Genomic DNA, 13,468 nt, shown 5'->3' with positions numbered 1-13,468 from the left:
TCAAACTATACTACAAGGCTACAGTAATCAAAACAGCATGGTACTGGTACCAAAACAGAGATATAGACCAATGGAACAAAACAGAGGCACCGGAGGCAACACAACATGTCTACAACTATACAATCTTTGATAAACCTGACAAAAACAAGCAAGGGGGAAAGGATATCCTGTTCAACAAATGGTGTTGGGAAAACTGGCTAGCCATGTGCAGAAAGCAGAAACTGGACCCCTTCCTGACACCTTACACTAAAATTAACTCCAGATGGATTAAAGACTTAAACATAAGACCTGGCACCATAAAAACCCTAGAAGGAAATCTAGGCAAAACTATCCAGGACATAGGAGTAGGCAAGGACTTCATGACCAAAACACCAAAAGCATTGGCAACAAAAGCCAAAATAGACAAATGGGACCTAATCAAACTCCACAGCTTCTGCACGGCAAAAGAAACAGTCACTAGAGTGGATTGGCAACCAACAGAATGGGAAAAAATTTTTGCAGTTTACCCATCTGACAAAGGGCTGATATCCAGAATTGACAAAGAACTCAAACGGATTTACAGGAAAAAAACAAGCCCATTCAAAAGTGGGCAAAGGATATGAACAGACACTTTACGAAAGAAGACATATATGAGGCCAACAATCATATGAAAAAATGCTCATCGTCACTGGTCATCAGAGAGATGCAAATCAAAACCACATTGAGATACCATCTCACGCCAGTTAGAATGACGATCATTAAAAAATCTGGAGACAACAGATGCTGGAGAGGATGTGGAGAAAAAGGAACACTTTTACACTGTTGGTGGGAGTGTAAATTAGTTCAACCATTGTGGAAGACAGTGTGGCGATTCCTCAAGGCCTTAGAAATAGAAATTCCATTTGACCCAGCAAGCCCATTACTGGGTATATATCCAAAAGAGTATAAATCATTCTACTATAAGGACACATGTACACGAATATTCATTGCAGCACTGTTTACAATAGCAAAGACCTGGAATCAACCAAAATGCCCATTGATAATAGACTGGATTGGAAAAATGTGTCACATATACACCATGGAATATTATGCAGCAATCAGAAACGATGAGTTCGTGTCGTTTGTAGGGACATGGATGAATCTGGAGAACGTCATCCTCAGCAAACTGACACAAGAACAGAAAATGAAACACCGCATATTCTCACTCATAGGTGGGTGATGAAAAATGAGAACACATGGACACAGAAAGGGGAGTACTAAACACTGGGGTCTATTGGGAGGAAAAGGGGAGGGCCAGTGGGAGGGGGCGGTGGGGAGGGATAGCCTGGGGAGAAATGCCAAATGTGGGTGAAGGGGAGAAGGAAAGAAAAGCACACTGCCATGTGTGTTCCTACGCAACTCTCTTACATGCTCTGCTCATGTACCCCAAAACCTAAAATCCAATAAAAAATTAAAAAAAAAAAAAAAGAAATGCTCCTCACTTCCTTCCTTTCTACTTCACAGGGCACACACTAACTCTACCAGCACCCTAGTTAGTGTCATTCATCCACCGTTGTGGTTTTTTAGTATGGTACCGTTCATTTGCAGGTAACTTTCTCATTTACATTTCCAATCTAGACTTATCTTCTAAATATCATGAACTTCCCATTCAGCATCGCTGCTCAGATGTGCCATTAGCATTTAGAACTCACTATGTCTCAACTGACCTCTATCACCCACCTCCCAGCACTTATGCCGGTGTGTCTACAGGCAGACACATGCTGATATGCATGTCCAACACAGACATGAATGCTCACACACAAACACACTTATACTGAAATCACCCTCCAAAGTTCCCCTTATCAGTTAATGCACAGCCACCCGCATTTGTTCCTCCTAGGAACTTGGGAATCCACCATGACAAATCCCTTTCTCCCACCCCTGCATGCATCCTTCTCCAAGGCCTTTGGATTCTATTCCCCAAATAAGTCTTGAAGGCACCACTCTTCCTCTTGGCTTGGGACAGCCTTTTCAAAGTCATCATTATTCCTGGCCTGGACTTTCTCAACAGCCTCCTAACTGGCCTCTCCACTTCTCATTTGCTTCTTTTGCTACTATTTCAATCCATGTCCCACACACCATGGAATGAGCTTTTTAAAACATAAATCTAATCATGTCACTTCTTAAAACCATCCAAACTTAGAATGATGCATATGCTAAAGGTGATTGGGAAAGGACCCTCTGAAAAAGGGATATTTAAGCAGCAACCTCCAAGATGAGCAAGGGGACAACCAGAAGAGAGACAGACAAAGGTACATTGTACTTAGAGGGAACAACAAGGGCAAAGGCCCTGAAGTATGAACATTTGAATCCTTTAAGGAAAGAAGGGGGCCCATGTGGTTGAAGCACAGTGAATGAGGCACAGAATGTTGAGAGATGGTGATGGAGAAGGTAGCAAAGGCCCGGCCATACAGGACCCTTTAGGTCATGAAATGGGAACATTCATAATTGTTTTATATGCATGCCCTCAGGCCATAGGCTCTACAGAGCAGCATCCATGCCTGCCTGGTCCCCTTTGTACATTTGTTCCCCATGTCCACTTCAGTCCCCGGCACATCTTTATGAACTATAGGATAAACAAATACCCCCAGCATTCCAGCCAGATCAGGTGGCTAGCAATTCCCCAAATGTATCTTGTCTGTTTCCTCTCCTAATGGTCTTGTTCTTGTCTAGTGGGGAGGTTCTCAACCAAGGGTGGTTTTGTCCCTGGGAAACATCTGTTAATGTCTGAAGACATTTGTGACTGTCACAACTGTGGGAGAGGGGATGCTGCTGTCACAACTGTGGGGCAGGGGATGCTGCTGGCATCTGATGGGTAGAGGCCAGGGATGCCAGTAAACATCTTGCAGCAGATAGGACAGCCCCGGCAACAAATAATTAGCATGCAGGGTCAACAGTGCTGTTTGATGAACCCTGGTCTAGCTTAGTCTACCTTTCCTTGAAGCCCCCTGGGAACATTGTCTTTTTTGGAAAGTTCTTCCTTAGATCAAAAGCTTGAGCTTGGGCCCCCTCATCTAGGATCTTCATACTTTCTTGATGGGATTTATCCCCTTGTCTTGCAGTTGCCCATTCTAACTGTCTCTCACTGGAAGCATCAGAGGCTGGAATATGTCTTCCATCAGCATGTTGAACACACAGTGGACCTCAATTAATTTTTCTTGAATGAATTCAGCCCCCTGAGACAGGGAGAAGGGTGAAGATGAATTTGGTGGCAACACTTAAAAATGTATAGTTGACAGAGATGAACTCATAGGTTGAAAGGACATCCCCAGCCTCCTGCTCTACCTTGAGAAGCTGCCTGTCTCCAGGTGTCTGTGCTAGTTTGTAACCTACGGAAATGGCAACTTCCCATGTGACCAATCTGACAGCATGGTTCATTCAATTAGTCACTGCATTCAATTTTGTGTCTAATCCCAATAACATAAAAGATGTAGAACTAAGGCATATGACAGATCTGTAGCAGTGAAAAACAAAGGGCTAAAGAGTCATTTGCAGTTGGCTGTCTCATGAGCCACAGCTACTTAGCAAGTGTGGACCTGCCTGATCCACTGGCAAAAATAGAAATCCCTCTGGCCATGCATTTGTGGGTCTCGGATGTTGTGTCTGCCATCAGAAACACTCAGAGTCCTCTTGTGTGGGTTTGGGTTTTGAAATGGACCCTGGTGGAGATGCTGCGCCTGGGGCAGGAGGCAGGCTCTTTCCAGTCTCCCAGCTGTCGCTGCTCTGCACTCCATGCCATTCCTTTTCCCCAGCCCTCATCCTGTCTCCCTGACTGAGTGGCTCTGACACTGCTGGCTAGGGAAGGAGCAGCCCCAGGCACTGGAGGTGAGGGCAGGGGTGGGCATCTCCCCTCCAGCTCACTGCTGCTCCTGCTGCTGTGCTGGGAGCACCTCTCCTTGGGGCCAGGAACATTTGTTGTTGTCTGAAGGGCTCTGCTCCTCCTCTGACTGCTGGTCATGTGCTTGGCCCTGAGCCCGCCTTCTCTCCAGCATCTCCTCATAAAAGATCTGGCAGCTGAAGCCCTCCTGGATGCCATGCTGCACGTGCTCCGGCAGAGCATCCAGGGAAGGGAAGACTCAGCAGCAGGCCAGGCAGCGCAACAAATAGTTCGTGGTGACCAGCCAGTCCAGGGGCTCCCGCAGCTCCTGCAGGCAACACTCCAGTAGCTCCGTGTCCTCAGGCTCAGGGCCGCAGTTGCTCTTGCAGGCCTCCAGGTCCCAATGTAGGTCAGTGTTGGAAGCCATCTTGAAGGAGGAGCCTTTCCTCCTCTGCCTCTTGATGAACTGGGCTTCATGGATGCGGGGCTTCCTGCTGATGGGCTGGAAGCTGGCCTCGGTCTCCCAGGCCACTACCATCCCCCACACAGTCTGCACGTGCATGTAGAAGGCACACACACTCTGCGGGGCAGTGTTGTCCTCGTTGCACATGCAGGAGCAGCACGACTGGTACTGGGAGTAGAACTGGTACTCAGAGGACTGTGAAGATGGGGAGCTGCTCCAGCCCAGCATCCCCAGGGCCCTGGCAGCGAAGTAGAGGCCCTCCTCCCAGGGAATGGCAGGCTCTGGCAGCGGGTGGGGTGAGTCTTCTTTCTGTATGGTCCCTGAGAAGCAGAAGGACATTGTCATCAGTGCCCCCCAAGAGATCAGTGTCACATCCAGGAGCCACAGACTCAGGGAGCTCTTCGGCAGACACCACTCCCTGTGCCCATTTCCTGATAAAATGGAGATGATGATAATGCCTGCCGCACAGAGTGTGGTAATGATTGAATAACGTATGAAGGCAATCACCAAATCCTTGACTCCACTGTGAAAGACCATTACATGGTGAGTAACAGAGTTATAGACACATTAAGGATATGATGATAAAGATCAAATAATGTATTAATCACCGAAAACTTGACTAGAGCAAAAGACCATCAGCTGGGGAACAGGTAAGCAGACGGTGGTACATCAGACAATGCAACCTGTTATATCTGTGAACCACTGAGACGTGCAACATTCATTATGGATAAATCCTGAATACATTATGCTAAATACAAGAAGCCAAACAACAAGGCATGTAGTCGTGAGAGAATGAACAACAAGAAAAAAAATAAAAGCCATGCAGCGTACGATTCCATTCAGAGGCCATTCTAGAAAAGGCAAATTTTTAGGAACAGAGAACAGGTCAGTGGTTGCCAAGATCTGGGGATGGGGTGAGGGGAGACTGCCCATAAGGCACAAGGGCAGTCTTTTAGGATTTTTAGGATTCCTGAAAATGTTCTTTATCGTGAATGTATTGGTGGTTCCACAAATGTACGTGTCAAAATTCTTCAAATTGTGCATTTAAAATTGCTGATGTTTGTGTGCATAAAAGACACCTCACTAAAGCCCATTAAAGAAACAGCACGTGTAAAATGCCTTGGCCAGGCCACCCAGGCTCATTTGGGACCTGTCTTCACCTTACGCAGTGGTCATCTCACCATCTCCTTCAACATTTACTGTGTACCCCTCGCCATGGAAGTGCTTGCTACCTGTTAGCTCCTTCAATATTCAAAACAACCCTAAGAAATTATATTATTAGGATTCCCATTCAACAGAGTAGGGAACAGAGGCATGGAGTTTGAATGAGCGGTGGAGCCACTGGGCCCCCAGAGCTGGTGTGACACTTAGGTGCCGTCCACAGACTCATCCCAGTGGTCTTCAAACTGATGTTCTAGATTAACGTTCATCAATTTATTACAAAGGAATTTTTAATTTTGCTCCTGAAATCACAGGATTGACATGTTAATTGTTTTCTCAAATACACATTAAAATAAACACATAATTATAAACATTTTACATTTTCATCCACATATCCCCTGGAAACACCTTATATACTCACAAGAACAGCCTCAGTCATACCAAGTGTCCCATAAATATCAGTTTCCTTTCCCCTGACATGTTTGTTTACGGTCAACACAACCCTTTGGTAACAGTAACAGGAGGCAACCTGGCAATGCCCCTTCCCATCCGGGCTTCCTCCCAAGGAGCACACGTGGCTGACCTTCCAGGCCTTTCTTTTGACCTATCTGGCCAGCGTACTTCCACACTCTCCTCAGCGGACTCAGGGCTCATCAAGCTGAGGGTCGTCCCATCGGTAGGTGACTGTTCTCCCCTGTGGTCCATGAAGTGGTGTTTCATGATTTGAAATGAATGTGCAGGGTCTTGGTGCTCCAGCTGTTCAGTGAAAGTTGGCTGGGGCTGTACTGAAGCCCTCCAGCTGGCCCTAACCAGAATGGACAGTGAGCTCCCCATGATGGCTAAGATGCTGGCTCAACTCTATGACCTCATCGATGGCACTGTTCTGTTCTGTGACTCATGGGAGGGCAGAGACTGAACCTGGACACCAGGAGAGGCTTCCCAACGTGTTCTTATTTCCCTGTGGGACCTTTTCTGTCTTGTGTATGATCAGGGACACACACAAATGCAAAACGCTCATATTCTTCAATACTTAGACACACATAAAAACATAAACACATAAGCACAGAAACACTTGTACACACTTAAGCATGCATGGATCCACTGTCTTAGTCCACTTGTGTGGCTACAAAGGGATACCTGAGGCTGAGTGATTCATAAAAGAAAGAAGTATATTGGGCTCATGTTTCTGGAGCCTGTGTGTGAAGCATAGTGCCAACATCTGCTTCTGGTGAGGGCCTCAGGAAGCTTCCATTCTTGGTAGATGGAGAAGGGGAGCAGGTGTGTTTAGATCACATGGGTGAGAGAGGAAGAAAGAGAGAGTAGAGGAGGTGACAGGCTCTTTTCAACAGCCAGTTCTCATGGAACTAAGAGTAAGAACCCATTACCACAAGGATGGCACTGAGCCCTTCATGAGGGATTTGTCCCCGTGACTGAAACATCTCCCACTAGGCCAACCTCTCACATTGGATATCAAATTTCAACGTGAGATTTGGTGGGGACACATGTCCAAACTATGTCACTCACATACAAAGAACCATATACAATCACTCAGACACACATATACACTGGAACACACATGACACACACACTAACATAAATATATGTATGTGTATTCACAGACACACATAGATACATAACAGGCTCACACATACAAATTCACTCACATGTTTACTTAACCACACACACATTCATGCACACAAACTCATGCTAGATTAATTAACTACGACTGTCTGTACGTAGGCTCACTTACATACAGTCATCACCCAACATCAAATAGCCCTGCTTTCCAATGTGGGAAATATCTCCTTCTCTCCCCTATCCCAAGTCCCCACGCTGACCTTGTTCAGGCACCGGAACCCTCCACAGCCCTACCCCTCCCCTCTCCTTTATGCACTCCCTTGCTCAGTTCCTGTGACTCCAGCCATCTTGCTGCCCCATGGACATGCCAGGCACCCTCCCCTCCCAAGCTCTGGGCTCTCGAACTTGCTCTTCCTTGTTTGTGTTCCAGGCTCTCCTCTAGGTTCCTGTGTGTCTCTCTCTCCTGCCAGTCTCCTCTAAAACCTCACCCGGTCAGAGGAGCCTACCCGGCACCCCCAGGAAACCTTCTTTGGCCCCACATCTCTCTGATACCTTAGCCTGCTTTATTTTTCATGATAGCATTTACCACCCTAGGCTGTATATAATGACTCTGTATGTCATGGGTTTACCTGTATCTGTCTTCTCCTCCTTAGATTTAAGCTTAGGAGGATAGAGACTTCCTTCATTCTTTCACCTCATTATACCCCTAGTGTCTAGAATAATGTTTGACATTAACAAGCACTCGAGAAATAATGAGTCAACAGCTGATGAGCACGTTGGGCTGACAAAGGTGTCACTCCCTCTGGGAGCTGCCTTCTCTGTGCTCCCTGGATCTCTGCAGTTCCAGGGTAACTGGTTCTCTCCCACCAGGACTCTGGGAATTGCCTCTTCCTTCTCCACTTGCACAAACCACGCACGCTTCAGCCTCAGTCAGCCCGATACAATGTTCACCTGCCATCTCTCTGCTCCATGATACCCTGGCACTTCACTCATTTCCTCCACAAGCTTCTTACCACTTCCCTCTGTGGCTCAAAGGAGACTCTATGAGCCATGAGAGTCACACTTGAACTAAACAGGAGACTATGTCCCCTGGCTAAAAGAGGAAATAGTGTAAGTGCATCCTTTCTTAACAAATAAATACAGAGACTTCCCTCTGTGGCTAAACTTTTCCTTGGTCAGTCTCATCCACTCTATTCCTTTGAATCCCAAATACTAAACAGTTCAAATAGGTGATGGACTGAAAATAATCTCAATATTCTGTAAGCATCCTCCCCCACACTCAGCACCGAGGAATAGCCTCCTCTCCAGAATTCGAGGCCACTGTGTGAAGGAAGACACCATGGTGCTCTACTGAGCCATGAGAGTCACACTTGAACTAAACAGGAGACTATGTCCCCTGGCTAAAAGAGGAAATAGTGTAAGTGCATCCTTTCTTAACAAATAAATACAGAGACTTGCCTTACAAAAACAAGACTGGGCGGCCAGGACAGAAAATAAGTAGGTCAATGGGGGATGGAAGGCAGTTCAGAAAGAGATGACATCACGAAGAATCGCTAAGTGGTAAAGTAACCAGCAAATCTGGGAGGAAAGGAGACTCAGCCAACAAATGATACAGAAAGATTTACTTGGTATTTTTTTCTAATCAACTGTGGTCTCACTTCATGTAAAACAATTAAGGATATTTTCCTAATGGTTCAGAGCTTATGTTTTAGTGAAAAATGTGTAGAAAGAAAATATGTTAACATTTGTAATTACAGGGTGGTTTTTCTCAACTTAAACAATATTAATCTTCGCAAGCATTGAGAACCTTTGTCATCTTTTCTAATTTCACTGCTTTAAAAAACTCAGTTTTAATTTGCATTCCTCTGCTTTTCAGTGGAACTGGGGAAGCAAACAGAAAAACAGCAAATGAGCAAGCAGTTTCCAGGGGAAGAAATGCAGATGGCTGATAAACATGGGAAGATATGGAGTCTTGCTGTAATAAGGGAGCTACAACTTACAAACGTGATATACAGTACAGCCTTTTTCACCCAAGAGATAGGCAGGAGTTAAAAAAATGGACGCAGCCCCGTAGGACATAAGGAAATGAACACTTTTATTCTCTGTTGAAACCGTGTACCTCACCTTTCTCACAAAGTTTGGTGGTACCCATTAAAAGTAAAAGTAGACATGCGTCTTCTAAGCAGTTTACTATCATCTCTTCCTAGGGAACCGTCACATTATGTGCTATGTACATAAATAGCACCTAGAGAAATATTTATTGCAGTGTTGTGTGTAATAGAAATAAAAACAGGAGGCATTCCTAAGATCCGTCAAATGAATAAATTACAACATAACCAAACCGTGGAAGACTACACCACAATGAAAAGAAAGAGATCTATACATACTGATGAGTGTTTCATGGTAAATAAAAATACAAGATACAAGGAATATATAGATGACCCCATTAATGTAAAAATTAAACACACCCTCAAACCACCTACGAAATTCTACATTGTCTATGTATCAAAAGGCACAGAGGAGATCTGAAAATAATCACACCCGAGAGAAAACAATGTTGACCTCAAGAAAGAGGAAAAAGATTAGGTGGGGCTGCATGAGACTGAATTTCCCAAAGATGGCCACACCAATCTATATCACAACCCATGTCCTCTTCTGATAGCATGACAGGGTCCCTCTTCCTGAACTGGGGTAGATTTGGTAACTGCCTTAATCAAAACAGAATGCACAAGAGTGATGTTTTACGACTGCCAGTGCAAGGCCGTAAAAGATGTGACTTCCTCCTGGTTTTATCTCTCCTCTCCTTTGGACTCAGCCACTATGTTGTGAGGAAGCCTAGGCCACATGAAGAGGTCACATAGATGTGTTCCAGGCAGCAGCCACAGCAGAGGTCTCAATCAGCCATCATACATGTGCTTAAAGGTGCCTTCAGATAATTTTGCTTCTCAGATGTCAAGTCTTCCATCTGGGGTCCAAGACATCACAGGGCAGAGTCAAGCCTTCCCCTCTGTACACTGCTCGAATTCCCCGCTCACAGAAATTGTGAGTATAAGAAAAGGTGTTTTACACACTAGGTTCAGGTGCAATTTGTTACAGGCCATGGTAATTCAATGCACTTTGATTTTCCCTGTAATGTTTAAATATGTTCTAGTGAGCTAGCTCATTGACCAGCATCTGTGCTCTGTGCATCTTCCTGGCCCAGTCAGAGAAAGACCCTGGGGGCTGGGCAAACCCTGTGGTTTTCCCAGGACAACCTGGGAGGATGGCTTCCATCCTCACCCCATAGGAAACAACTTACTAGATTGCAATGTTTATATACAGTTACTCTTGTAGAGACAAAAGCTTTACAGTGTGGGGCCCAAACAATGTTTTCCAAAGTCCCTTGAGTCAGGTTCTTCTTTCCCCAGAATCTATACATGTTCTTTCTAATCCTCTCAAAAACCCTGTACTGTGAACCCTTCTTAGAGATAGGGAACTTGGCTATTCAGAGGGGGTTGATGAGCTGGGAGTGGGAGAGCTGGGGGAGAAGGGGCTTCCATCTCAGGCCTGGGGGCAGGGCTGCATGGCCAGGTTGCCCTGATGTTTCCCGTGGGCTACTTCTGGGACTAGTTTGGAGTGAAGCCCTTCTGATGGTGAGCGATTTTTCTCCTCACTCACATGGCCTCTGGGCTGCTTCTGTCTATGGGAAGAGCCTCTGCCCCAGCTGCTCTGCTTGCATGCAGATGCTCAGCTGAGACCACCCACACAGGGCTCCCCTCATCCCCCTGCAGTTCTCCAGTGGGTTTTCCAGCCTTGCCAGGAACCTCCGTGCCTCACTGCTGCAGCCAACAGAGCTGGTGTGCAAACCTCCAAAAGGACCAACGCAGCACTTTCTTGGAGCTCTGACTCCTGGCCAGCTCATTGCACACATTGCATGTGAGCCCTAAACCTCATCCAAGAGGCCTGGAATATTTTCTAGTCTTAACTTTTCTTCCAAAACCTACTCTTCCCAGCCTCTGTTTTTCCCAGCTGAGGAGGCTAACAGGAAACAAAGTGGCCACAGCCACAGCAGGAAGCAGAGAGGCCACGTCTCTCTTCACTTCTAATTCCAGAGCTTGGCTTGCGCCCCGATCTGGGATGTGGAGAGAATCACATCATTCATTCCAGGGTCCATGGGAGCCCAGAAATAGCCTGTCCACTCAGCCAAGGGGCGGTGCTTCAGTGTTGATCGTGGCATTTCTGTGGCTAGAGCCACCGTGTAAAGGTGTTGCAAGTGGGCTGTGCTCCTGCTCCTGTCTCCACACCGAAAGCGGGGCCCCTCCAGGAAGGCAGGTGCCTCGCTACCCTCCCAAAGTTCTATTCTCAGGGAGGAGTGGGAAGCTGCCTGGACACTGCACGGCAGGTCTGCATGGAATGGGGTTGGTGGTGTTCAGAGTGGGAATTTTTCCCAGTGAAGGTCAGTCCTCAGGACTTAAGGATGACCTCATCCTCTGCTTGGCTGCAGAGAAAGTGCCAAAAGCTATCAGACAAACTGAGAAGTGGAGTAGGGAAGTACTATCTTTTGAGTTCATTTTCTGTTGCTTCTTGTAGCTATTTTAAAAGAAGTGAGTCAGTGGACCACAGCAGGCTCAGCTCAGCCACAGGGAAATGTAATCCGAGGGCTCTTCCTCAGCTCACCCAAGCGAATGGGAAAGGGAGTTTTGCTTTTGTTTTTCTTTTGACTTAATAACAGGCTGCTCCTTTGGCGGGTTTGTTTGGCGCTGACTTGGGTTTTGGCCTGCACCTCAGGGTGCCCACACAAATAGCCTGGGCCTTCCCTGTCATCAGGGAGCCAGGAGGGGGCTGCTCCCTGGGGCTGGGTGCTCAGGCGTGGCACGGCTGTGCTCCAGGACCCAGAGCCCCACCTGGCTCAGCGCCTGCAGCATTTTGGTCAGCTCTGGCCCAGAGGAGGGCTGCGAATGTTCAACAAGGTTGCTGGATGCAGAAGTATCTTCTTCCCACGCACACTTCCTTGGAAGGGCGTTTTCGGCTTGGGGGAGGACTTCTTTCTGGATGCCATGCGCATTACCCAGGAACCAAGAGTCCCACAGGATCCCAGCACCAGCCATGTCCTGTGTGTGTTCTTGGAGAGCCATGGTGGGAGCTCTAGGGAAAGGGATCTTCTCTCTCTCTCTGTGTCCAAAATGGGCTGCCCACAGGCCATGGTAGACACAGCCCTCAGGAACCATTCTTATCTTCTACTGAGCCAACCTTCCTGCAGCATGGCCCAGAGCTCGGCCTTGGAGGGTGAGACTCTGGAACCCAGGATACTTAAAGTGAGTGACCTTGATGTGTAAGTGTGGCAGGGTGAGACCCCTGGACCCAGAGGCCAACCGTGAGTGACCTTGAATCTAAGTGTGTCAGGGTGAGACTCCCGGTCCCAGAGGCCAGCAGTGAGTGACCATGATGTCTGAGCGTGCGAGGGTGAGACCCCTGGACCCAGAGGCCAACAGCGAATCACTTTGATATCAAAGTGTGCTGTGCTTGATTCCATGTTCCTTTTAGCCCACGTCCAAGACTAAGGGCTGTCCGTGTCTGGAAAGTAGCAAATACATTCACAGATAACTCCTGAGAAGAGCTGGGATGACTTATTTTTAGCCCCACCAATTGAAATAGCTATTTCAAAGGCTTGGCTGAAGACTCGTCTTCCCAGCCTGTCCTACAAAGAGATGATGTAATTGTTTAATGGATGATTCCGGTGTCCCGGGGAGGCCAACAACTGTCTCTTCTCCTGCACAGCACCCAAAGTCTTGAGTGGATCCCTGGCCCTCTTGGAATAAAGTATGGATAGGGTGGGGAACTTCTGGGAAGGTTGGATCAGGCCACATCAAATTCCCACAGGAAACTTCCCAAGAAAGGCTCCAGGCCAAGGCTTAGCAGCCAGAGGGGAAGCAGTGAATTCAGCCATGCCCCTGCAGTCGGTGCACTGAGACTGGCTGGACATCGACTGCAGCACTGGTTTCCAGCACGCCACCCCCACCACACACACACACACCACGCCATAGGCCTTTGAGCTTTGCTCTGATATGGAGGGCTGGTTCGAACAATCCTCCGCTGCTCCAAGTGCCAACATGTTCACATGAGTATCTCACGATTAAAGGAAATAACTTTAGTGGAGCAGAACTGAGCTCTGGCATATCCACAGCACAACAGGGAGTGGTTGGTGGTGGTGGAGCGGAGTGGCTTCTGCCTGGCCAGCCAGCACCATGGCCATCCATGTCCAGGATCACCAAAGGACCCTGCAGCGATGGTGTGAAACAGGCAGTCAGCCATGGCTCACTTCTGAGGAAGAGGCAGCTCTCCTCAGAAGCCATCCCAGATCCACCCTGGCTCTCAGGAATTCAACAAATATGATAAAGATGAGAAGGGAGAATATATGAATTATTTTTTGCAACACAAGACTAGAAACATCT

General features: G+C 47.2%; 1 protein-coding gene across 1 annotated transcript; it reads right to left on the bottom strand.

Moving 5' to 3' along the window:
- Positions 1–353: 353 nt before the first annotated feature.
- FAM170B (family with sequence similarity 170 member B) lies at positions 354–6,282 on the bottom strand. Its single transcript, XM_035267704.3, is given in 2 exon segments — positions 354–4,621; positions 6,071–6,282. Coding segments are annotated over 2 exon segments (855 nt in total). The 5' UTR covers positions 6,180–6,282; the 3' UTR covers positions 354–3,875.
- Positions 6,283–13,468: the final 7,186 nt, after the last annotated feature.

The sequence above is a fragment of the Callithrix jacchus genome, chromosome 12, assembly GCF_049354715.1.
Source record: "Callithrix jacchus isolate 240 chromosome 12, calJac240_pri, whole genome shotgun sequence".
Classification (NCBI taxonomy): domain Eukaryota; kingdom Metazoa; phylum Chordata; class Mammalia; order Primates; family Cebidae; genus Callithrix; species Callithrix jacchus.
Note: the sequence above shows the minus strand (reverse complement) of the source record. Positions and strands in the feature narration are given on the sequence as shown.